At 36.8% G+C, this 26521-nt stretch overlaps 1 protein-coding gene across 1 annotated transcript in view; it reads left to right on the plus strand.

The window, feature by feature from the left end:
* Positions 1-25785, plus strand: part of COL3A1 (collagen type III alpha 1 chain) — a 75058-nt gene extending 49273 nt beyond the window's left edge. Inside the window, exons 23-51 of the mRNA XM_034429189.3 lie at positions 1551-1604; positions 2443-2541; positions 2815-2868; positions 2979-3032; positions 3489-3542; positions 3898-3951; positions 4485-4529; positions 4612-4710; positions 4806-4913; positions 5438-5491; positions 6713-6766; positions 6864-6917; positions 8710-8763; positions 9035-9142; positions 9318-9371; positions 10120-10173; positions 11115-11276; positions 12689-12796; positions 16497-16604; positions 17253-17306; positions 17437-17544; positions 19428-19481; positions 19586-19693; positions 21314-21367; positions 21500-21607; positions 22357-22636; positions 23088-23275; positions 23396-23638; positions 24616-25785. Coding sequence (XP_034285080.2) covers positions 1551-1604; positions 2443-2541; positions 2815-2868; positions 2979-3032; positions 3489-3542; positions 3898-3951; positions 4485-4529; positions 4612-4710; positions 4806-4913; positions 5438-5491; positions 6713-6766; positions 6864-6917; positions 8710-8763; positions 9035-9142; positions 9318-9371; positions 10120-10173; positions 11115-11276; positions 12689-12796; positions 16497-16604; positions 17253-17306; positions 17437-17544; positions 19428-19481; positions 19586-19693; positions 21314-21367; positions 21500-21607; positions 22357-22636; positions 23088-23275; positions 23396-23638; positions 24616-24762 — 2775 coding nt within the window. The 3' untranslated portion in view covers positions 24763-25785. The remainder of the gene's footprint in view (positions 1-1550; positions 1605-2442; positions 2542-2814; positions 2869-2978; positions 3033-3488; positions 3543-3897; positions 3952-4484; positions 4530-4611; positions 4711-4805; positions 4914-5437; positions 5492-6712; positions 6767-6863; positions 6918-8709; positions 8764-9034; positions 9143-9317; positions 9372-10119; positions 10174-11114; positions 11277-12688; positions 12797-16496; positions 16605-17252; positions 17307-17436; positions 17545-19427; positions 19482-19585; positions 19694-21313; positions 21368-21499; positions 21608-22356; positions 22637-23087; positions 23276-23395; positions 23639-24615) is intronic.
* Positions 25786-26521: the final 736 nt, after the last annotated feature.

Consider the following 26521-nt stretch of genomic DNA (forward strand, 5'->3'; position numbering starts at 1 on the left):
TACTTGTTATATTTAATGCAAATATCTCAAAAGCAGTTCTGAGAATCAGTTATATCTAAAAGATACCTGACTTTCTTTATAGATAATACTTCACTGTTCCCTTAAGAATGTAACTCTAGAAAGTTTGAGGTATAGCTCTCAGAGAATTTGACAGGCTGTGAAGGAAAGGGAACAGTATTAAATATATGACCAGGCCATAGTCTTTTGAAATTGCTTTAATTTTAATTAAATGTCAGTGCTAGTCAATGGGTTTAATTAATAGCTCACTCATTATTTTTGGGAACAAAGACCCCAGTATATCTCTAAAAGGCAAAGTCTTTAGCCCAGGATAAATTGTGAAGCCCTGCTATATAGGTTTTGAAGTTGTAAAGAACTGTACTTCACTGTGGTAATGTAGCGAGAAAATGGGCGGCCATGTTGCACCACTTCTTTCTTTTTGCTGTTGTAGGAAGAAAAATAATATCTCTACTGAAAAAAGTCTAATGTCAAGAAGAATATATATAACCTAGCTTGGTCCCTTCTGTGCTAGATGTCAAGACTTATTTAATGTGTGGGCTCTTACCTGCAACCCAAGGAAGTTTTTTTTTTCTGTGAATTAGTAAAATCTTTCCTGTATAAAAAATAAATTTAAAAAACTAAGCAAACAGGTTACTCACTCAAGTAAACCTTTAAATCAGTGAGTGTAGGATAGCTCTCTTATGAAATGAAGTGTATTGATCAAATGCATAGAATACCCCTCCCCCCAGATAAAGTACCCTAAAGAATTGATAAATGGACTTTTTAGGATCAAGAACCATGGTACCAAATGATGTTAGTATTGAGTTTCATTATGATTTGGTTGAGTTTTTGCCTGTAACTTAACTTTTTGTGAACTGAAGAGTCATAACTTCTTTAGTCACTTAGTTATCTTTCATGACGATTGCAGTAACCAATTGTTTACACCAACCAATAAAATTCATTTGAGCTTCATTTCAAATGACTATATTCTTAATAAATGGAGAAGACTATGTCCGGTCAATTCAGTGATAATATGGACACAGCTAGGTAGCCAATTTAAAAATGGTTTCCTGTTTCCTTCTTCTAAGATATTTTTCATCTTCCCAGTCTAGTCTATAGTCCTGAGATTCTGTGGTGATTGCCCATATATGTATGAACCGAGCCCAATCTTGCTTAGCCTTTCCCACCATAAACTTAAGTCAGCTAGAAATTTCAGGAAAGCTTTTTACCTCTATCATTGTGAATTTGATTCTTGAAAAAAACCTTATCTAAATAAAGTTTTTATTAAAGTAAAGAAATGACTGTAATATTCCTGACTTACAGTAACTATCTTACTTATATCCCAACCTTGTAGTGTTAGCATGACATATTTCTGAGCTCTATTGATGCTTCTCTTGATTTCTCTAATAAAAGTACTTGAAACGAATTATCCAACCAGTTCTATATCCCCATTTGTATTCTTAATTCCTATTTACGTAATAAAGTAGGATTAGAAAAGCTGTTACTTTGAACATGCACTTATTATATAATATTGTTTTTATTTTCTTACTCAGGGCTTAACAGGAAGTCCAGGTGGTCCAGGAGTAGATGGAAAACCAGGTCCTTCTGTACGTCACTATATTCTGTTGTTTTACCTGATACTATTTTTGTTACTGTGCCTTACCTTGATATCACTTTATGAGCATTTAATTTAGTTGCTTATTTCGCTTCTTGGGGAATTATTTACAAGCATTTCACTGACCATTTTATTTAATAGCTCTGTAAGCCTTTTTACATAATCTCGGTATTAACGTCCATTATTACCCGAAGTGCATTAATTTCTGCTTCTAAAAAAAAAACAATTATATTTTAAGTGATCAAATAGGATAGCACTATTTACTTATTTATTTATTTATTTATTTATTTATTTATTTATTTATACATACATACATACATACATTATTTTATTTATTTATTTATTTATTCATTCATTTGATATGTCGCACATTTCATTGGTAAAGTAATGCTGAGTGGCTTACAAAATAGTAAAAAATGTAAATATAAAACATTATTAAAATTAATAAATCTTAAATAAGAACTAAAAGGGGATGTATGGCAGGGGGGAAGGGTTTTCTTCTTTACCACCTCCAATGAAAAGTGCCCAAATCAGGGCATCAAACCTGCTGGCAATCCATATTTTAAGGTCCTTCTGGAAAGTCAGAAGGGTGGGGGCAGATCTCACCTACAGCAGCAGAATGTTGGGAAGGGGCCACAGTGGAAAAGTCTGTTCTCTTTGACCCCACAAGCTGAAATTTCTTGACAGACAGGGTCTGTACCAATCCCCTTCTGCTAGACTGAATGGGGTGGGCTGATCCCATTGTTTAAATGTGTCTGTGAATGTTTAATCTCAGTGGTCTTCCAGTGTTTTCTTATGTTTCTTCCTCTCTTCATCTGTATTACTTTCAGGGTTCACCAGGAGAATCAGGGCGGAGTGGTCCCCCAGGCCCAGCAGGTCCACGAGGTCAACCAGGTGTGATGGGCTTCCCTGGTCCAAAAGGCAACGAGGTCAGTATAGCCTTGTTATTATCCAGACTACCCTTGGTTTTAGGATGACATTTTTTTACATTTCTCTTTCAGATGTCAACTCTTTGTTTATCAAAAGTAAAACTAAACAAAGAAATAAGCTTTCAAGAGTGTATTGTTCACAGAAATGAAACTAATAAGAAAATATCCAACCATGTTACTATGAGCATGTTAAATTGAAGTTGCCTTTGAACCCTATAATTTTTGATGTATAATAATTGGTAAGATATTAAACTTTATCTTTTGTATTTTTAGGGTTCACCAGGTAAAAACGGAGAAAGAGGAACTTCTGGACCTCCTGGTGGACCGGTCAGTAAACTCAATCTTTTAATAATTTATTTCACTCTTTCCACATGTATACACGCACATATAGAATTCTGTTGCCCCTGTAAGCTAATCACTATACCATTATTTAACAGGGGCAACCTGGAAAGGATGGTGAAGCAGGAGCACAGGGACCCCCAGGACCTGCTGTAAGTAATAGAAACATAAAAGTCATGTATTAATACTAACTTAATGTATATGTATATCTCCTATATTACTAAAGAGTAATGGATGCAAGCAATGAATAAGACAATTTTTCATTAACTTACTAGTCATCATATTGTTTACAGTGATGGAAAGAATTATTTGAGCCCATCCTTTGATCACAGGATCTATTGGAAAGCAATATTTTTCAAAATAGTGAATTAGCCTAAATCCTTGAAAATTAGATTGAGTGGAATGGACCACTGACTATTGTAACTCTACAATAGCACATTAATTTTTGTTGTCTTTATTATGATTTAATTAATACTGCTGTTGTCCCTTTGGGGTTTTTGAAAGCTTCATATCCAGGAACAGAAAGTTATTGCCGCTCAGCACAAACAACCTAAGGAAGGGGTTGTTGGGGGGATGGAAAACCATAAATGATATTCTTCTTTCCCCAGGGTGGTCCTGGTGAAAGAGGAGAACAAGGAGCAACAGGTCCACCTGGATTCCAGGTATGCTGATATTCTTCAATGCTTGCTTTCTAAATAATGCATTCAAACCGGAATCAAGAAATTAGTGAAGAAAAGTAGAAGCTTACGGTTGGCTGATTTTGTCCACCAAATTATTTCATGTTTTATTTATTTTATTTTTTTATTTAATGTGTATGGTGGTTCACAATAAAAAGTGGTGACACTGAATGCTATAATCACAAGAATGACATACATGATGTTAATGGCCTGACTATGCTCTATTTCAAATTTTTATAAAAATTCATCAGGTACAATAAATCTCTATTTCTGATATTTTTAAATGCAATCTTGAAAGAAGAGAGGAATATGCATTAAACTATAATCGTATTTCCCGTAGGGTCTACCTGGTCCTTCAGGACCTCCTGGAGAGAGTGGAAAACCTGGAGATTCAGTAAGTTGTCCTTTTGTCTCTCCCCAATAGGGCTAAAAAGAATATGTAATGCTATAAGTATGGAGAACAATATAAATTATAATTCCAGAAATATGACCTTGTTCTGAAACATTCTTTCTTTTCCACAAAAACAAATCTCTATAACTTCACTCCAAATTCAGCTTTTAAGAAAGTTCATTACCTATTATTTAGATACAATTCCAGCTATTTTTATAATAATATCTTACAGAAATCAAACTTATTATATACTTCCAAAGCCCCCACTCTCTCTCTCTCTCTCCCTTACCCTCTCTCTCTCTCTCTCCTTCCCTCTCTCTCTCTCTCGCTCTCTCCTCCTTCTTCAGAAGTGGCTATTCTTTTAGCTAAACTCAGTGGAACATATGATGTATTGGAAAAAGATCAATGTAATTAGTTGTGTCATTGACTGGACAGACACCTCAGGTGGAATTGTTTGGCTGCATCTAGAATATTAATGAAGTTGTCACCCATGAAAATATATAAATAATAATCAAATTATCTTTGTTTCACAACAGGGCCCAAAAGGTGAAAATGGACTTCCAGGACTTCCAGGAGGAAAGGTAAATTTGGGTACTAATCTGGTCACATAAAAATGTGAAAACAAAGAACTCAAACAAAACTAAATGGTCTTATTTCTATTAGGGTGAAAATGGCATCCCAGGTGAACGAGGCACACCAGGAACTCCAGGTCCCCCTGGAGCTAGAGGTGGTCCTGGCCCTGCTGGCCCTGAAGGTGGAAAAGTAAGATGAAATTATTGCACTTTGTATACCTAAATTATGCTCCAGGTACTTTTTTCCAGGTGTCCTAATAATTGTTCTGGAAAATTTGATTTTAGGGCCCTGGTGGTCCACCTGGTCCTCCTGGTGGTATGGGACCTCCAGGATTGCAAGGAATGCCAGGAGAGAGAGGAGCTTCTGGAAATCCTGGACCTAAGGGAGAAAGGGTACCTTCTTTCATATTTCCCTTGATAACAAGATAATACCATCCAAAATTATGAAGAGCAGCCAAACTAGGATTTATTATCAAGCATTACTAAGCTTAACCAAATTGATTTAAACTTTTGAGATTGATATCACTTATTCATAAAACTTGATGCAGGGCAATATGTGTAAGTAGTAAAGTAGATCTCCAGGTTGCATAAAGCCCATCTTCTGTATGTTGAGAAGAGTAACTCCAACTGTGGTTAATGGATTTAGGGAAGAGTGCTTAGAATAGGGCTAGTGAATAATTAGGTTCACCTACTTCAGAAGTGGAAGTTGTTAATGCTTTACTCTTTGTCCACTAAGTCAATGTCCTGCTTCATGTCTCCCTGCTGATTGTATTTGTTTAATACTCTTTATTATATAATTTTAAATAAAGACTTAAACGCTTTTTAGTTTGGGAAAAGCTTATGAACTGCATGGTACAACAGGTTGCTGTTAGTTAGCTCAGTCACAACATATCTACTCTTTTCTTTCATTTGGATAGGGAGAGCCTGGAAGCAAAGGAGGAGATGGTGCACCTGGTAAAGATGGATTACGAGTAAGTAGATTCTGCCATATCATGGATAATTTGTTTGCTTCATCTAATTTACAACAGAACAAAATTGGTTCCAGCAGAGCATATAGCTTTTTAAAGGTTTTGCATTTAATATTATAGCCTGGATATTTTTAGGCATGCCAAGAACTTCTAATGCTGAGGAGAAGTTTAGGAAATGTAGTTGATTGATTAGTTGCATCTATTTCCAGATTATCTGTAGCAACTCCTTCCTTATCTAACCAAGATTAAGAGAGGCACAGCAAAATCCTTATCTCTAGAGATGCTTGAATCTGAAACTTCAGTTTTTGCCTCAACCCTTGCTGAATGTAGCTTTCCAAAAAGACACATGTATTTTATAGCTATTTTCAGGAGCTCTTCTCTTAATGTGTGCAATTTTGTAAATATTTTAATAAGCATTTTTCTATAGTAATAGGAATAAAATTAAAAATAATCTAGTTGACCTAATTTTCCCCAGATCTACCAAGATTCTTTGAAGAGGCAGATGGGTTTATCCTCCAGGACTATTACTGGGTTGAGAGTAGTTTCTTGATGAGAATACAGTGAACAGAATAAAAAGAAGTAGAATAGGCTTATAGGCAAGCATATACAAAATGGATGGACTGAGTTACAGTGATGATGGATGTAACATTGAAAGAACTGAAGGACCAGGTAAGGGACATAGGGAAAATCTAGCTATGTGATTGCTAAGAGCTGGCATCCAATTGACTGCACATAATCAATTAATAACCAGCCAATCATATACAAGTAATTATAAGGCTTTTTAAAAATTTAGCTGTTCCTCATCTTTCAAAGAGCTAGAATTAGAATCCCTGAACATGGGGGGAGTGGGAGGAGGAAATATAAAAATATTTGTTAACAAAACCAGATTTTTTTCTCATTTCAATCAATTTATGCAATGGCAAATTGATTGACACAAATTAAAGAATCCACTATAATAAATAAATATCTTGCCATGTCCTAAGCATTGTGACATATTGTTAAACATCATCAGGCTCTATATCTTTTATCTTTGATCATTCTTATGCATATTCTCTCTGCCTATGAAACTTCAGCATAACAGGAGACAGACTGGATTAGGAAGGCAAAACTAAAATGAGCAGAGGTTTTCAGTGCAGGGAAGAGTATTCTGAATATTTTTGCATTTCTATACTTGTTGACTGATGAGCCCATGCTTCCAACTGATTTTTACTTTTAACATTGTAGGGGCCTGTAGGATCCATTGGACCTCCTGGTCCATCTGGCCAATCTGGTGATAAGGTATACATTCCATTCATATGTTAATGTACATTAAATTCCTTTTGAAGAAAACGATTCTGAAATAAAAGCTTTCTTTATTTCTTTCTTTCTCTTGTAGGGAGAACCTGGGCCTGCGGGACCCCATGGCCCATCAGGTCCCCGTGGTGGTCCGGTAAGAAATTCTTTCAAATGCACAATCTAATTACATTTTTAGGTGTTTCATCCTTTTCCTACGATTTTCATACAAAGAGGTTTTTTTTATTTGAATAATCTGAATTGGTTTGGAAAGTTAGATTACTTTCTTGATAAGAGTAATATGCTAGAATACTCTTGTTCTTTTCAACCTATCTAGAAATTATATTTAAATTTAAAACATTAATACATTTCATATTATAGATAATTTAGAGTAAATATCTACAATTAAAGGGATGCAGTGGCTCAGTGGCTAAGACACTGAGCTTGTCGATCGAAAGGTCAGCAGTTCAACGGTTCGAATCCCTAATGCTGTGTAATGGGGTGATATCCTGTTACTTGTCCCAGCTTCTGCCAACCTAGCAGTTCGAAAGCATGTAAAAAAATGCAAGTAGAAAAATAGGGACCACCTTTGGTGGGAAGGTAATAGTGTTCCGTGTGCTTTTGGCATTAAGTCATGCCGGCCACATGATCATGGAGACATCTTTGGACAGTGCTGGCTCTTCAGCTTTGAAACGGAGATGAGCACCACCCCCTAGAGTAGGGAACGACTAGCACATATTTGCAAGGGGAACCTTTACCTTTACCTATCTACAATTAAGAATATTAATTCATATCTCAAAAGCTGTATCTTCAGTTAACAGCATAAAATTCTTCATAATCAATATTAATTAGGAAAAAAAATTCAATCTCTTAGTCTCCTATCTTCCTAAAATTGTTTGCCTCCTCAAGGGGTGATACACTGTCACTCTTCCATTAAAGTCATAAAAGAGGAAATGGACAAGTAAATCCATAAATGAAAATAACATAGGAAGTAGAAATGGAGGTCATCAGCAGGTGAATTAGGAACAGGGATAGACTGCAACCATCTGGCTTATATCCTAAGGCAGAGGTCTCCAACCTTTCTGGGATGGTTTCATGCATACATGCACACACAGACCTACCCACCGTTTTCACAACCCAGTTCTGAATGGGCTGTGGCCCGGCACTGGGCCACGGAGCAGGGGTTGGGGATCCCTGTCCTATGGAACACTGTCTTCAGAAAATATTAACCCACTTCTTGTTCTTTGTTGTCAATTTTGCTTTCACAAGAATTGGAAAACTCAAATGCAGCTTTCATTGGATTAATAGAGGCTGACAGACCTGTATTGATCCCCTTTGATGCTGCCTGCAAAGCCAAATGTTGCAATGCCTCTCTGCACCAGAGTGGAGGTTCCAGCCATCTGATTGAGATGGGTCTCTTGAAGCACTCTGGAGGGAATTAGCAGTTCTTTACAAAGCCCTTGTGTGTATTCAAAAGTGCAGAAATCTCCCACTCCATCTGAAAAATTCACACAATAACAAAGAGCTTTGAATAACTTTATGATAAAGGTTTTGGTGGAAAAGACAAAAAGAAGTGTGTTAGAAATACATATTATTGTAAGCAAAGGAGGGTAGCTGAGTGAGGCAAAGAATAGCAACAGCACTTCGACTTATATACTGCTTTATAGTGCTTTACAGCCCTCTCTAAGTGATTTACTGTGTCAGCGTATTGCCCCCAACAATTTGAGTCCTCATTTTACCCACCTCAGAAGGATGGAAGGCTGAGTCAACCTTGAGCCTGGTGAGATTTGAACTGCCAAATTGCAGGTAGCCGGCAGTCAGCAGAAGTAGCCTGCAGTACTGCACTCTAACCACTGCACCACCATGGCTCATAGAATGGTGTTAGCATAGTGGAACGTTTTCCTTGTAGGGTTAGTTATGCTTCTTCTCTATTCCTTTGTCACCTGCAGGGTGATCGTGGTGAACAAGGGCCCCCTGGTCCTGCTGGCTTCCCTGGAGGTCCTGTAAGTATGAAGATATTTTAGCATAAAGGGTGGGAAAGATTTGTTCTACTGGTTGAGATGAATTAAAGTAAAGTAAATAAATAGCAGAGCAACCCAAAGCAAATATCAACCAGCATATCAGGCAGCTGATAAGAGGCCTGTTTGTTTTGTTCAAAGCCTGACTGTCTATTAGTATTTCAGGAAGATTTGTCCTACTTCCGCTTCTACTAAGTCTTAGTAAATATCATTAACTATTAAGGTTTAACACTTGCAATATCTAATCTTTATATAGGGACAAAATGGAGAACCTGGTGGAAAAGGAGAGAGAGGCCTTCCTGGTGAGCGAGGTGAATCTGGACCCCCAGGAATTGCAGGTCCATCAGGAGGCCCTGGTGCCCCAGTAAGTGTGCTGTAATCTATGTGTTCTATGTATTCTCTACTGTTTTTGAAACTTGATTTATCCTGCATCTTTTGTAAGAGAAACCATCGACTATATTGATTCCATTGAAATGCATGTATTGATTGGTCTGTTCTTTACTTTAGTATTATGGTGCTAATTCTCATATCTTATCTAGGGTCCAGCTGGATCAGCAGGACCTAAAGGAGAACGTGGAGGTCCAGGCCCTGCCGTAAGTATAGTTTGTTTTTTTTTAAATGTTTAGTAAACTAGTTGATCTTTGCATCCAAATTCTTAGGGCCTCTAAAAGTCACCATAGTCTAAAGACAACACACTAATTTCTTTAAAAAGAAACATAAATAAACTAAAAATGTCCTTTTAATATGGCATGTTCCAGTTCACCTGACATTTCAGTTCCAAAATGTTCTCAGTGGTTCAGTAGTGATCCGTGGGCTTAGAACAATCAGACTTTTCCATTTGAATCTTATAAACATGTACTGTGCATACTGCGCAGTCTAACAGCTACTTGTAGCTTATCAGTTTTTCTTGAGATCCATTTATTTAGAGTCATGTTACAGCAAGCTATCGTACAAGAGATGTAATGGCCTTTTAACCAAATTGTCAAATGCAAACAGTCTCCTTAGAGACTGTTTGGTCTGGTGATTAGGGTACCAGGCTAGAGACTGGGAGTTCTAGCCCCATCTTTGGCACAAAGCCAATTAGGTAGCCTTGCGCCAGTCACTATATCTCAGCCCAAGGAAAGAAGGTAATGGGAAATCACTTCTGAAAAACCTTGACAAGAAAACTGCATGGACCAGGCAGTCATCAGGAGTCAAGACTGACTCAGAGGCAAAAGATATATAAGTGGTGTATTTATTGTATGTGTAAAGAGTATATCAGTTTCTTGAATTTGGTTTTTCCATCTCCTGCTGAGCAGTAGTTGATAACTTGTTAATGTCATCTATACTCATTTGTTTCAGGGTGCACCTGGCTTTCCTGGAGCTCGAGGCTTACCCGGTCCTCCTGGTAACAATGTAAGGATTACTACAATATTTAACACTTACTGGTCTTCTCTGCTTTCAGATTCTTTTCTCCGCTCCAGTATTGTAGCTGGAAATAAGTAGAGAAATCAAACTGTACAACAATTCCATTTGCACATTCAGTCACAGGTGCTGTGCTTCGATCACAGATGTTCCATTTATAAATTGAAGTGCCTCTTAAGCATATATCTCTGGTGGGCAATATTTAACCCAGACTACTTCATGCCCATGATTGCTAACTGAAAATCTTCTAAGGAATACCTCTTTTCCAAAATATATATTCTTTTCTTTTAAAAAAAGTGAGCAACAATGCTCCATCTTGAGTATAGTTTGTAGAAATGGAAAGCTAGAGCAATAACTTTGGAGCTTGAAGGATTCAGCTAGTCCAAGAGCAGGATCAATGGAGGAGTTGCAATGCAGTCATGGAATTGAATAAGGTCTCATGGAGATGCAACTCTGGCATGAACTATCCTTCATGGAAGCCAATCTTTCTGTTTTTTCAATTCATGATGGTAGCAACAGCAGAGCCTGCTACTCCTGCCCTACCCAAAGTAAGGAAGTGGGATAGGGAACTATGTTATATTCTGTTGGCCACAGGCCAGATAACACTAGCCATCACTGTTACAACTATAGCATCCTCATTTCCTTAGGATGACTTTTTAGAAAAAGTAGAGTATGCATGCAAACTGGGAAAAAACAATTTGGCCTACACTATCAGATATTTCTTTTGATCTCTAATCTTTAATTTCTTTGCTATTTTTAAAAGCATGCAATTCTAGATATATTCATTTTTTATTAGTAGTGGATATGAGGTACTTAAGAAGTTTAGTTGTTGTCCTTTATACCTACATCATACATTCTCTATTTCCTGATGTCCTGGTATCATTAAGTCAAGAACTATATTATATTCCTCTCTCTCAAATATCACATTCTAGGGAGCGTCAGGACCACCTGGCAATTCTGGCCCAGCAGGCAAAGATGGACATTCTGGCCCACCTGGTTCTACTGGCCCACCTGGTCCCCCAGGTGGTGTAGGTCCAAAAGGTGAGCCAGGTGCACCAGGAGAAAAAGGCTCATCAGGACCAAAAGGAAATGATGTAAGTACATTCTTTGAAAATTGTACGTTTTTTTAAAAATAACCAATATTCAGAAATGATTACAGTAGCTTTCTAAATACTTCAGCTCTGCAGATCTTGAACAGTTATCACACTCAACTATTCTGCATGGTGATCTACCATTATAAATAAGTCCAGAAATTTAAAAACCCATCCAAACATTACATCCTGCCTACAGAAAAATGTTATCGATATAACACTTTCTTATTTGATTTTCCAGGATGGTATAGAAATTTGAAGGGGTTGTTCAGTTTCATAAATCTCTGACTAAAACACCCCCTTGAAGTCAAAGGCCAAATCAAAGTCCCCTTTTCAAGGGCCAGGTGAAAGCAGTCATCCCATTTCAGTCCTATTGCTAAAGGGGACTTCTGCACTTATCCCTGCTCCACCAGACTGAAGTGGCCAGCAGAATCAGGTTGCCATGCTTCAATGACACTAAATGTCTTAATTTTCTGGATGGTGGCTCACCTCAGATAGCTGCAGGAGTTTTGAATTGAAACCATGCCTTGATGTGGCACAGAGCTGCTTCACAGGTCTATTATAACAAGAGGCTTATTTACTTTTATTTGTCTCTAACATTCCTAACTTTATTCAGATCCCATTTATAAGAACGATACCATCTGAAGTAAACCTATACAAAGAAAGGATGGAATCCTTTATGCTCAAATTATCTTGAGCACATTGTCAGAATGCCATGTATATATATGTAGGTCTTTGGTTATTCGGGTTTTCTCCCACGTAAAATTGGAAGTGTCTTGGCGACGTTTCAACGAAGTCCAAGACCTACATACAAATACCCGTGAAAACCTCAGAAAACATATATATATATATATATACACACACATACATATATATATATATATATATATATATATATATATATATATATATATATATATACACATACATATATATATATATGTATGTAAACAGTTTGAAAGTCTGAATGGAGTTGGAAAGATATATATCCAATTCACAATAACAACAGCAATAGTATGACAATTGAAAAACTGTGTGGATTAAATAAGGGTTTGAAGTGACTTGTATAATATCTAAGAGGAAAGAGGGAAAATAAGATTGTAAATACCTGTTGAAAAGAAGGTTAGAAATAACATATTTTTCTTGATTTCTGTTTCTTTTCTTATTCTTTGCTGTTTCTTGCTCTTTTTTGTTTTGTTTTAGTTTTCTCTTTCTTTTTTTTCCCTTTCAGTTTATTATTTAATATATGGAAAAATACTTAATAATAATAATACAATAATTATAGATATCCATATGGATATATTGATAAATCTTCTAAAATGTAAACCTCCAGCATCATTCAAGCATATCTCTTTTCTTATACCCCTAACTCCATTGATATTTAGTGAATTATGGTTTTGATTGATCTCTCCTAGGGTCTACCAGGTCCTGCAGGAAATAGCGGCATACCTGGACAGCGTGGTATTGTAGGATTGCCAGGGTCAAGGGGACCATCAGGGTCTTCTGGTCCAGCTGGTCCCAAGGTAAGTCATCATCCCAAAGATTTCATGGAAGAAGGATTGAGCTGAAAGTGGAGACTGTTTGGTTTGGGGCTTGAATTGGTTTGTGCATGTGAGAGGGGGAGAGAATTGGAGAGAATTTTTTTTTTAATTATTTTGCTCAGATACTTAGCCTCAGAGCAACAGAACGATTTGCTAATTTTGTTGCCATCATTATATCAGGGTTAAGGTCTCCTGACAATGCTTTTAAAAAGGGCCTTCATTTTTCTAAACTAGACAAGATTTTTTTTCCCCATAATTCCATGGCATCATCTCCTACATTAATATTCATTCATTCATTAATATTGTTGTGACCCCAAGTTAATATTAATTAATGCTCCGCTACCAGTAGTTCTTAAAGCTCCAGAGATCCCTCTCTGTCCCCAGCTTGCTTCCTTTTATAATTAACCCAAGACATGGTTGCCTACTGATCAATCAGAATAGATCTGGAAAGGACCTTGGAGATCTTCTTGCCCAACCCCCTGCTCAAGCAGGACAGCCTTTACTCTTTCAGATAGCTGGCTGTCTAGTCTTTTTTTTTTTTTTTTTTTTTGAAAACCTCCAGTGATGAAGCACCCACAACTCCTGAAGGCAAGCTGTTCCACTGGTTAATTGTCCTCACTGTTAGGAAGTTTCTCCTTAGTTCTAGGTTGCTTTTCTCCTTGATTAGTTTCCACCCATAGTTTCTTGTCTTGCCTTCTGGTGCTTTGGAAAATAAGATGATCCCCCTCTTCTTTGTAGCAGCCCCTCAAATATTGAATACTGATATCATGTCACTCCTAGTCCTTCTTTTCTCTAGACTGGCCATACCCAATTCCTGCAACTGTTTTTCATATGTTTTTGTCTCCAAGCCCTTAATCATCTTAGTTACTCTTACTCTTACTCTTACTCTTCTTTGCACTTTTTCCAAAGTCATCATCATCTTCTTTTATTTATTTATTTAGGGAATTTATATTACCACCTATTCATACATAGTGACACAAGGTGGTTTACAGAATATAAAACCCCATATAAAAACAATAAAACTAGAAGTCATATAATAAATTAATATAGTAAAATCTTTTTTGTAATGTGGTGACCAAAACTGGATGCAGTATTCCAGGTATGACCTTACTAAGGATTTATAAAGCAGTATTAATACTTCACATGATAGCAGTTGAGTTTTTGCTTTGCCTAGTGAATTAGCCACCTACCATAGTTATTTTTTCTCTTAGGTTTATGATACCTTCTCACCCATTTATCACAAGACCAGGGCAAATGCAATTACATTCTACCTTGATTATTTTTAAAAAAGAGTCAATAACAATACATAGGATTATATACATTTAGGCAAAGACCTGAATATTTGTTAAAAGTTGACATCTGAGATTGAGAGTAGGAAAATATCAATAATTTGGAGGATTAATGGAATTTTGAGAGCTACATTTTGTATAGCTATCTGGACCTTTATTACTATAAAGGGAAAAGCCTTTCATTTTCCATGATTGGCTGAACAAAGGTACAATTTGAACAATATATCTATAGGCATATATTATTTGTGTTTATTATTTATGTTAGCTGCTTTTTTAAAAGTTAGGCATGAATTTTACAAAATCTTTTTTTTTTTAAACAAACTTTATTCGTATTTAAAAAAAGGACATTTAAAACAATTATAAGAAAAACTGAACAAGTTTTTCTTAATCAAACACACAAATTACAAGTACATATACTATACATATATAATGCTCAACTTCATCTATCAACTACTTTCTAATGTTATATATACATATATATATATATATACACACAGTGACTTATTTCTTTCTATATCTCTCTGACAGTGCAGTTGTTTATTTGCATTAATTTCTCCTAACTTTCATCTCTAAGCATTCCCTCTCTCTGACTTATCCACTGGTACCAGCTATTCCATATTTTAAAGTATTTTGAATCTTCCTTATCCTGTAATTTTAGGGTTAATTTATCCATCTCTGCGCATACGTAGATTTTCTGTATTACTTCCTGATCAGTTGGCAAACGGTCTATTTTCCAAAGTTGTGCCAACGCTAATCTTGCCGCTGTTATAATGTGGAGTATTAGGTATTTTATGTCCTTCCTAATATTCTTATTGATCATGCCGAGTAAAAAGACTTCAGGTGTTAATTCAATTTCGTGATTTGTTATCTCTAATATCCATGTTTTTATTTTGTTCCAATATTTTTTGATTTTTGGGCAAAGCCACCAAGCATGGTAAAAAGTTCCCTGCGCTTTTTTACATTTCCAGCAGGCCGGGTTCACATTTGGATACATTTTTGCTAACCTTGCGGGTGGCAGATACCATCGGTACCACATTTTATAATGATTTTCTTTGTATGATACTGATTTTGTCATTTTATAGTTATCTTCCCATGCTCTTTCCCAATCTTCTAATTGTATATTATGCCCTATGTTCCTCGCCCAGGCTATCATCTGCCCTTTGACCAACTCTTCTGCCAAATCGAATTCGAGTAAATATTTGTAGATTTTTGAAATTAATTTCCCTTCTTTTGATTCTAATAGTTTGTCTAATCGATTTTGTTTTAAATCTATTCCTTCTTCCTCTTGATCTTTTCTGTATCTTACTTTTATTTGCGAGTAGGGCCACCAGTCTATTCCTATTCCTTGTTCTTTGAGCTCTTCCCTAGTTTTCAATTTCCCCTGAACATCTACTATTTCTCTGTATCTTAGAATCTTTTGTTTTGATAATATGTTGGGGTGAGTTATTGCTTCTATAGTCGATAGCCAGCCGGGAATTTTCATGTAGTGTTTTTGTTTAATTTGTAGCCATGTGTTAATTAAAGATCTCCTAATTGTATGGTTATTAAAATGTTTATATATTTTATTTCCTGAACTCCATATAAAGGCGTGCCATCCCTTCATTAAATCATGCCCTTCTAAATTTAGCAATCTTTGATTATCTAAGGTTATCCAATCTTTAATCCATAATAAACTGGCGGCCTTGTAATATTTATCCCATGCCGGGAGTCCAAATCCACCTCTACTTTTATCATCTTGTAGTATATTCAATTTTATTCTTGATTTCTTCCCTCCCCACCCGAATTTTTTAGTTATTTTATCCAAATTATCAAAGAATTTCTTATCTAATTTTATTGGAATTGTTTGGAATAAATAAAGGAGTCTTGGCAGTATGTTTGATTTTATTGCTGCTATTTTCCCCAATAAAGACAATTTTAGTTTCCCCCATTTTTCTAAATCTTCCTTTATTTTCTGGACTAAAGTATCATAATTGTCTTCTTTTATTGTTGTCGTTTTGGCCATCAAATTTATCCCTAGGTATTTAACTTTTTTAACTGTCTGCAGACCGGATTCTTTTACTAATTTCTCTACCTGTTTTGTTATCATGTTTTTTGTTATCATTTTTGTCTTTTCTTTATTAATTTTTAAACCTGCTACCTTTCCAAATTTTTCAATCTCTTTTATTAATTTTGGTGTTGTTTCTAATGGGTTTTCTACGAAAAAAACAAGGTCGTCTGCAAATGCTTGGACCTTGTAATCCTCTCTCTTGATCTTTAGTCCTTGAATTTCTTTATTTGCTCTAATTCTGATTAATAAATTTTCCAATGTTAAAATAAATAGTAAAGGGGAAAGTGAATTTTACAAAATCTAAACATTTCAACTCATGATCAGTTTCTTTCTTATTCCAATGTAGGGTGAAGATGGCAAACCAGGAAGTAATGGTAGTCCAGGGGAACGAGGATCTCCAGGGCCATCAGGTCCTCCTGGCATCAGTGGGGCACCAGGAGAACCAGGAAGAGATGTAATCATATTTTTAATTTAGTTGTATTCCTGTGTTGGATGCTTGACACAAATAGAACAGTTAAACGACATAAATCTCAGAATGAGAAAAAGGGACCTCATGCAGATATCTTGTTCAGACATGTGATCTAATCAACTTAATATAGTGTGAAAGTGAAAGCTGGTTTATACAAGGGACTACACCACTTAATTTCCATATCCTTGATAATCGTACATAAGATCAAAATCCCACATGATTTGGGGATGAAATCTGCAGAAGGTTTGAGAAAGCTGGTAGGTCTTTTCCTAGTGAAGATATGCACTGGTCAAGATGGTCCATTACTAAGCTGATTGATTCTCTTGAAAAACATTTTGTGAGTTAATATGAATTGTCTATTCGCAATACATCTGTTTGACCTTTTATATATACAATCATCACTTGATGCTGCCTTAAACTAGGAAAACGTATATGAACCAGCAGTCTTATAAATGCAATGAACACATGGTTGACAAGCTCTCTACAACACCGCTAAGTTTAAGGGAGAGATATTGTGAAAAGAAAATCTACTCCTGAGTTAATGCTTTTTAAATTGGGGGGGGGGTTCTTCCTATTCCTTCTTCCTATCCTCACCCAAAAAAATCTAAATACTTATCATTCTGTATTTGTAAGGGTAATCCTGGATCAGATGGTCTCCCAGGTCGTGATGGATCTGCAGGACCAAAGGTGAGAATCGTCAATATTATCATTTGGTTGTGGTTGCTTCTGCTGAATCTTTATACACCTTCCTGCATAATTGTGCATTTATTTCATATGTCAAATAATAAATTAAAGCTTCATTTTCTTTTCATTTCAGGGTGATCGTGGTGAAAATGGTCCTCCTGGTGTGCCTGGAACTCCAGGTCATATTGGACCCCCAGGTAATGCTGGTTCACCTGGAAAAACTGGTGAAAGAGGACATTCGGTAAGGATGAAAATTTTGCTGAATCCTACATTTCTTACCTGTACATTAGCAAAAAATTAAGAATAAGCCACTTATTCAAGTCAACCAATGCTGCATTTTTATGTTGCAATGGTCAAAGAGAAATTTAATATATTTATACTCTCGAGATGGAACTCTCTTTGAAAGAACCTGATCAAATGTGATAAATGTCCTATAGATTCAACAACAACTGCAAACATCATGGGGTTGACAGTGGGAGGGAGATCTCCTTAAGCCCTGCAATCAGGGATGTTCAAATGCTTTTAAATGAGTTAGGATACTCCATTTCATTTTGAATGCTGTTTCCATTTTAGTATAGGATGAGAAACATATGGTCCTGCTAGCATTGCTGAACTGTAATTCCCAGCATCCTTGCCATTAATTATGTTGGCCTCAGTAAGGCATTTGATAAAGTAGACAACAACTTATTACTTTAAAAGATATAAAAATGTGGGTTAGACAGCATAACTACCAGCTGTATTTGTAACTGGCTGACCAATTGCACTCAAGGTATAGTCCTTAGTGGAACTGTGACTACATGGAAGGAAGTATGCAGTGGGGTACTCAAGTCTCTGTCTTAGGCCCAGTACTCTTCATTATCTTCATCAATGATTTAGACAAGGGGATAGAAAGGGAACTCATCAAATTTGCAGACAACCCCAAACTGACAGTAAAAGCCAATATTCCAGAAGATAAGCTCAGGATACAGAAGGATCATGACAGACTTGAACACTGGCCCTATTTAACAAAATGAAATCCAAAGAGGAGAAAAATAAAATTTTACATTTAGGCAAAAAACCCAAAATTCATAGGTATAGAATAGGTGGTACCTAGTAGTATCTATGAGAGATCTTTGAGTCCTAGTGGACAATTGCTTAAATATGAGCCAGCAATGTTCCACATCTGCCAAAAAAGCCAACACAGTCCTAGGCTGAGGTATAGAATCAAGATCAAATGAAGTGTTAATATCACTTTATAATGCCTTGGTAAGACCATACTTGGAATATTGCATCCAATTTTGGTCACCAAAATATAAAAAAGATGTTGAGACTCTAGAAAGAGTTCAGAGAAGAGCAGCAAAGATGATTAGGGGACTGGAGGCTAAAACATATGAAGAATGATTGCAAGATTTGCATATATCTAGTTTAATAAAAAAGACTGGAGTGATATGATAGCAGTGTTCCAATATATGAGGGGCTGCCCCAAAGAAGAGGTCAACCTATTTTCCAAAGCATTGGAAGGCATGACAAAAAGCAGTGGATGGAAACTGATCAAGGAAAGAACCAACTTAGAATTAAGGAGAAATTTGCTGACAGTGAGAACAATTAATCAGTGGAACAACTTGCCTCCAGAAGTTGTGAATACCCTAACACTGGACATTTTTAAGAAGAGAGTGGACAACCTTTTGTCTGAAATGATATAGGGTCTCCTGCTCAAGCAAGAGGTTGGACTAGAAGACCTCCAAGGTCCCTTCCAACTCTGTTATGTGCATGGCAGATAAGCAGCATGGAGTTTTAAAACTGCTTGGGATTCAAGGCAGCATATTTGGAGAACCACCTCTTTCCCTACTCTTGCTTACTCTTAAGTCTGCAGAACAAGATTTCTTTCATCTAATAATTAGAAAGTAGTTTCTTAAACCATTTCCAGTCAGAAAAGTCAAAATGGTATGAGTGCTTTTGTGAAAAGTTAAGGGATTTCAATTATTATGGAAGGCCAACTCTCAGGTAATAATTGTATATTAAATGCAGTGATATGTTTGGGATCCTATTGACAATTATTCGTTTTATTGTGTCATAATGTATCTATCTATTGGTATGGAATGATGCCTGCAATCCTAATTTCCATTTGTTTTTGTTCTCACATAGGGTCCTGCTGGTCCTGCTGGCCCAGCTGGCCCAGCTGGTGCTCGTGGTGCTCCTGTAAGTCCTCACTTCAGAATAACGTCTCGTTGTCTGCTTCAGCTAGTTCTCTTTCATCTGAGAAGCATTTTTAAAACTCATTCTCACTATGTTTTTTTTTAAAGGGTGTTGCTGGACCACGTGGTGATAAAGGTGAAGCTGGAGAACGAGGTAGCAATGGACTCAAGGGTCACCGAGGATTTAATGGTAACCCAGGTGCCCCTGGTCCAGCGGTAAGTTTGGCAGCTTTTGTTGACTTCCCTAAAGAAAGAGGGGGAAAAAATATGGGACTAGAAGAAGCCATCCTACAATGACGTGTCACTGTGGGAATAGCACTGCTGTGTATTAAAATGGCTGCATCTCTTTCCTTATTGTCTATTTCCATCTTAAAGACATAATGTTTTAGGAGTAGGCATCACTGGACACCTGCCGAACAGCATGTCCATTTAAGTCATTCCCAATGTGAAGATTCTTCCAGCGCAATTGATTCTTCTTCTTCTGAACATCACTGCTTGCTCTCCTGCCTTTTCCAGTTGTGGATGGAGAGACAGCAGTGAAGGACACAGCTTCCTTTGCTCATCTGGGGTTTTCTTTCCAAGTAAATGGGATCCCAAGAGAAAGGGAAAGTATTAGGTAAATGTCTATGGAGATTCTCAGTCATCCACGTCATGGTTGTCCCAAAGGTGCTTTTTCAAAAGGCAGCTGGACTTTGTTTTTCCTTGAAGATATTTCACTTCTGAAGAACTGAAGAAGCTTCTTGGATGAGAAGAGAAATGTCTTCAAGGAAAAACAAAGTCTAGTTGCTTTTTGAAAAAGCAACTCTGGGAAAACCATTAGGTAGTGGAGATAGAAACAAGAAGGGCATGGACCTATTCAAGTAGAGATCCAGTTTGCCCAATTCTCTCTCTGAACCTGGAGGTAGAGAAAACCAGCCATTCTGGAGCTCTTCACAATTGCAGAAAGATAGTATCTGATGCTATTATTTCAGGAGAGATTATTAGTTTAAGTTTTATGGATCATCTTCAGAAGATCAATGTTTCTTTTCCATAAGTGTAAAGAAAAAAGCTTTTTATTATTATTATTATTATTATTATTATTATTATTATTATTATTATTATTATCCCCAAATCCTTGGAAATCATGTATAGAAGAAAAAAAAAACACTGCAAATGCAATATTCTGACCCATTAATGCTCAGTAACTTAAGAAAGAGTTTTGGGGTTCAATTCAACAACTTTTGCATTTCTGACTTCAAAATAGTTAAAAGATTTTTAAATGAACAGTTTAACCTGTACTACAAATATCAGTGGTTGTTGACTGTTGTTGATAAAAATAGCATTCAATAGAAATACAGCTACTTATATTTATTAAAAGTGTTTCATATACATAACAGAAGTAAGTCTGAAAAATAATGGTTTCCCTCAATTAAAGTGAGTTTATGTCAAGTGAAAAATTCATAATGGGGATGTTCTTACTTATAGCCTGGCTTCTTAGCCTCAATTAATTTCTAATCCAGAATTTGTATCCAACAGTAATGTTTCTATGAAACTTAGCCTATTGTTTTTCCTAGATCATATACTGATTTTTCTTTTCGATTGAAGGTTCTATTTACTTACCCTCATCTGCTTTTTAAAACACATGGTTTAGATTGATGGCAATTATCAAACTTTGTAATGAGTTTAGTTTAGCTTATTATCATTGCACCTCGTTCACCAAAATTAAATGCCATCTTCAGTGTACATCATACTTAAGAAAACTATAAAAAAAAATAAAACAAAAACACACATCCTTCACATTCTATACAATCAATTGAAATGAATACAACAATCTCTATTTTATTCTTACCTTTGTAGGGTCCACTGGGTCCCCCAGGTCAAAATGGAAGTCCAGGACCTGCAGGTGCTAGAGTAAGTATCTTCTGTATCTTCTTAATCCGTGTTTAAGTTATATCTAGCTATTTAAAGAGATATGATGTCACTTCATAATATTACTTTACAACACGTGAATGACACAGATATCTGATTTCTGGTATTCTTTAGGGGCCTCCTGGACCAGGTGGCCCACCTGGCAAAGATGGGAGAGCTGGTTATGCAGGCCCCATTGGCCCTCCAGGTCCTCGTGGGAACAGAGGTGAAAGTGGACCATCGGTAAGATAAACCAAGTTTCCACTCTGAAGTTTCCATCTTGCATTTTATAAAGGAACATGTCCATGCATCAACATGACAGCAATGTCAGGAAGATTAACACAGGACAGGAGAAGCAAATTAGTCATATGCTGCCACTCCCCAGAAGTTCACAGTTATGCTTCAAAGGATTGCATAAAAATACTCCAATAAAATTTGCCGCAATCTACCTGGCACACATGACATGCACACTTAGCACCTTCCCACATATAAAGATAGTCCTTGACTGGTCACTTAGATCATTTAACGATCCCGTTCCGAACCGGTAGTAAAGGTAAGTAGAACCCACCCCTGTTGAGCTCCCATTATTCACCCCAGTTCCTGCCAACCTAACAGTTCAAAAGCATATAGATGGGAGTAGATAAATAGGTACTGCTTTGGCAAGAAAGGTTCCTGCATTCCATATTTTCATGCTGGCCACACGATATGGACACATCTCTTAGACAACACAGGGTCTCTAGGCTGAGAATCAGAGATGAGCACTGCCCTCTTGAGTTGGATTCAACCAGACAGGGGAAACCTTTAATCGGCTTACAATGAACATGAGAAAAAAACCATTAATACCCAGTGTATGGGATCTAATACATATTAAGGGGTGGGTTTTTTGGTGGTGGTGTGAAATAAATGTGTGTATAAAATGTGAATATTATTTCTCTTAATGCATCCCTATGGATGGAGTTTTGATGGGCAATTTTACTTGTTGTATTTGAAAGGGTCCACCTGGTCACAGTGGGCCTCCTGGGCCTCCTGGTCAACCTGGATCACCTGGTCCATGCTGCAATGGTGGTGGTGGTAATGGTGGTGGTGACCCAAAAGGATTTGGCTACTATGGAGATCAGGCATCTGAGGGCAAAATTGACGTGGGTGAGATTTTAGCTTCACTGAAATCAGTCAACAGCCAGATCGAAAACATCATTAGCCCTGATGGTTCACGGAAGAATCCTGCCCGTAACTGCAGAGATCTCAAGTTCTGCCATCCTGAACTTCCAAGTGGTATGTTCCATTCCTTTCCTATCTGTGCTAGCAAGCAATGTGGGATCCTCAAGACATAGGATTATTTCTGTTCTTTTTCTAGTAATACAAATATATGATTTGCAATATAAAGTCACGTGTTCTTTAACTATTCACAAAAATATGATAAAACTCTTCTGTCCTCAAAAAGAAAATGTTGAATATTCCTGGAAAATGTAAAGAAAAAAGTCTTTGGGAGTTACTTAATTTTACTTTGGGAGTTACACTTAATTTGTACTTTAAAATGCTAACGAAATATGTTTATCCAGATAGCTTTAAAATAACATGCAAAGAGTGACGTATACATTATTAGAGAAGATTGCCTTATTCCCAAAATGCCGACCATTTAAATGGAGTCTATCATCATCCAACTGAACTAAATAATGTTTTTTATTTGCTTACTCACTTGCTTGTTTTGCTTTTCTTTTTGTAGGAGAGTATTGGATCGATCCTAACCAAGGTTGCAAACTGGATGCCATCAAAGTATTCTGCAACATGGAAACTGGGGAAACATGCCTCAGTGCCAATCCCTCAAGAGTTCCAAAGAAGAACTGGTGGAAAAGCCCAGGTCCTGAAAAGAAGCACATTTGGTTTGGAGAGACTATGAGTGGAGGCTTCCAGGTAAAGACCGCATTGTTTGATACTTGATGAAAGTGTTTATAGTTCTCAACTTCTATGAAGCAGAACTGAATGAAAGACCTGTGTCAAACAGCCACTAACTCTTTTGTGTTTTCACCACAGTTCAGCTATGGAGATCCAGATCTTCCAGAAGAAGTTGCAGATGTTCAGCTGGCATTCCTCAGAATCCTTTCAAGCCGAGCCTCTCAAAACATCACGTATCACTGCAAAAACAGCATTGCCTATATGGATGAAGCCAGTGGGAATGTGAAGAGAGCACTCAAGTTCATGAGTTCTACTGATAGTGAAATCAAGGCAGAAGGAAACAACAAATTCACATACACAGTTCTGGAAGATGGCTGTACTGTAAGTAAACAAAATGCCCCCATTACAATTTTTTAAAAAAAAAAAAAAGAGAGAGAGAGAGAGAGACATTCAGTATTTTTAGTCATTACAGAAAGTCAAATACAAATACATACACAACAATTGTAAAAAATAGAATTTTTCAAATGGACGTATCTCCATATTAAACTTTAGTGCAGTTCTGTTGATTTGAATGCCCCAAAACTACATTTATGTACTGTTTATGAGAGCTGTAGTGGCGCAATGGTTAGAATGCAGAACTGTAGGCTACTTCTGCTGACTGCCAGCCACCAGCAGTCTGGCAGTTTGAGTCTTACCGGCTCAAGGTTGACTCAGCCTCCCATCCTTCTGAGGTGGGTAAAATGAGGACCCAGATTGTTGGGGGCAATATGCTGTTTCTGTAAACTGCTTAGAGAGGGCTGTAAAGCACTATGAAGTGGTATATAAGTCTAAGTGAAATTGTTATTTCACTCTGCCACATATCTCAAGAGGACGCAAGATTGGTTAGAAAGATATGATGGCTACAGATGACGTGTGTATTTGGGTCCCGCTGAAATCAATGGGAACAATATGTTTCCATGACTCATTTACTTTACCTGGATCTAATCTGTAAGAAGTATAAAAGTTTTTTCATGAAATTATTTAGAGGAGGAAAAATTGAAGTATCAGAATTGGAACAGCAAAGTAATATTTTAATATAGCATCTGCAAGAAGCAGCTGACAGCAATTTACTCTTCTCCGTCCACATCAATGAAAAGAGATCCTTCAAAGCATTCCATTTTTAAATCTATCCAATGGGTGGGGATGTAAGATATCAAGATTATTCTTTCCTCATTTCCTTTGGTTACATTTGCTAGTAGAAGCCCAGCAAGTTACTGGGTTTCTCAAAAGTTCTGAAATCAGGGTAGGCAGAAGAGCAAGTATGACAGCCCTACATGAGTATATTTTAACATAGCTGTTGTTTTTTTAACATTTCACAGAAACATACTGACGAATGGGGTAAAACCGTCTTTGAATACAGAACACGCAAGCCGATGAGGTTGCCGGTGATAGATATTGCACCTTTCGACATTGGCGCTCCCAATCAAGAATTTGGTGTGGACGTTGGCCCAGTTTGCTTCTTATAAATCACGAGTAATGCTCATTCTGAACCCTAGAAAGCAAATTCACACTTCATCTTTGCTCTTGTTTTAATCTTGGCAACTATTAGAGTCAAATCAACAGTACCCCAGTTATTTATTTGCAAAAATTCTGGAAAGAGGGGGGAGGAAAAAAATAAGATAAATTCACATAAAGGGTTACCATTTTCTTATTTTGCTCTCACACAGAATACAACAAAAATGTCTTTTGCTCTTTTTCCTTTCACCAAACTCCCATGTTCAACAATACTCTCATGGTGCTACATTGCAACTTCAACACTCAGTAAAACTTAAAATGATAATTTTAGTTGAATGCTTGCCCAATCAATCAAGCACTGACGGATTCCAGCATCCAAGTTTACTTTCCATTATAAGATGCAGTTCATAAAGCTAGAGAGAATTCCCTGTTTCAACTACCTCAACATGGACAGAAACCGGGATAAGTTTGATGATTCCCATCAAGAAAGCAGAAAGAAAAATGTGTTGGGACCAAGGAATACATCTGGTCTTTTATGTTTGTTAGTTTCTTCCTGTGCCAGATTGAGCTGAACAGAGTATAGTCCATCAGAAGAAAAGAATGCCCTGATACCAACAGACTTGCGTTATTTTATTTCTGGACTGCATTGCATGTTTTAAGGGTGCTCCAAAACTTTCCTGTCATTGCTGGTCAACCACTAAAATTAGGGAAGTGTAAAAAAGATACATATGATGGTGCTAGTTGTGTATGTTTTCCCTTGTAAATCTGCAAGCCAGGTTTTATTGACTTGCCTAGAAACACCAAAACTTGACAACAGTCATACATGTCTCTTGTTGGATGCCATATGGTTGGTAGGCCATTTCTGAAGGGCTTTTCTTCCTTCACTCTGTAAAAGTCAATAAAGATGCAGAATCATGAGTTTCTCTTGTCACATTCACACATGTATGGTGTTGGAGGTTAACCATCTTTGTAAGCTTTTATACAGTTGTTGGTCTTTTCTTTACAGAGACACATAATAAAATATTGTAATAAAACTTTGTGGTGTCCTTTCTGTGTTGCTTTACTCTTCTGGAGGTTTCATAAATGATCTTTAATATAACTTGCTCACTGAGAAAATACAAGGGCTTCCCAGATGAAGAACCATCTGATTCTGCTGTGTTTTTTTTTTTAAATTCCATTGAGCTGAGAAGTTCCAACAACGGCTTAATCTTTCTTCTCATTCATATTGCCAGGCAGACTGAGTAACTTTATTGTAAATAATTAGGAAAGTATAGATATGGAGACCTTCAGCCTATAGCAACACACAAGAAACCTGCCTTGTATAGATCAGTCTCAGGCTCAAATCCCAGGCCTCTTCTTCCTATCTTTTCAGATCAATGGGCTTTGTCCTTTCTTTTTTTTTAACCTTGAGACTCCATTCCATGTTGATTAGATGACTGTCAAGGGTTGAAATTTCAGCCCATCAACTTCATCCCTTTATATAAAGCTGCTCCCCAGACTTAAGTCATTTCCCTTGGTATGGCTATTTTATAGCAACTATAACAAATTTGGGTGACTATTAAATATGGCAGGAAAGAAACGTGGCCATCTAGATTTTTGCAGTCCAGATTTGACAACCTTATTTCTTATAATAGACAGTCTATTTCTCCCATTGTCCTCCTTATTTTGCCATCTCCTGCTCATCGCCCCATCTGAAAACTCAAAACTCTTCCATGCTGTCTGTTTTTCTTGTTCTCTTTCAACATTGTTCTGTTTCTCCCTTTCTCACTC

The sequence above is a fragment of the Pantherophis guttatus genome, chromosome 1 (genome assembly GCF_059756535.1).
Source record: "Pantherophis guttatus breed Tessera chromosome 1, ASM5975653v1, whole genome shotgun sequence".
In the NCBI taxonomy this organism is placed as follows: domain Eukaryota; kingdom Metazoa; phylum Chordata; class Lepidosauria; order Squamata; family Colubridae; genus Pantherophis; species Pantherophis guttatus.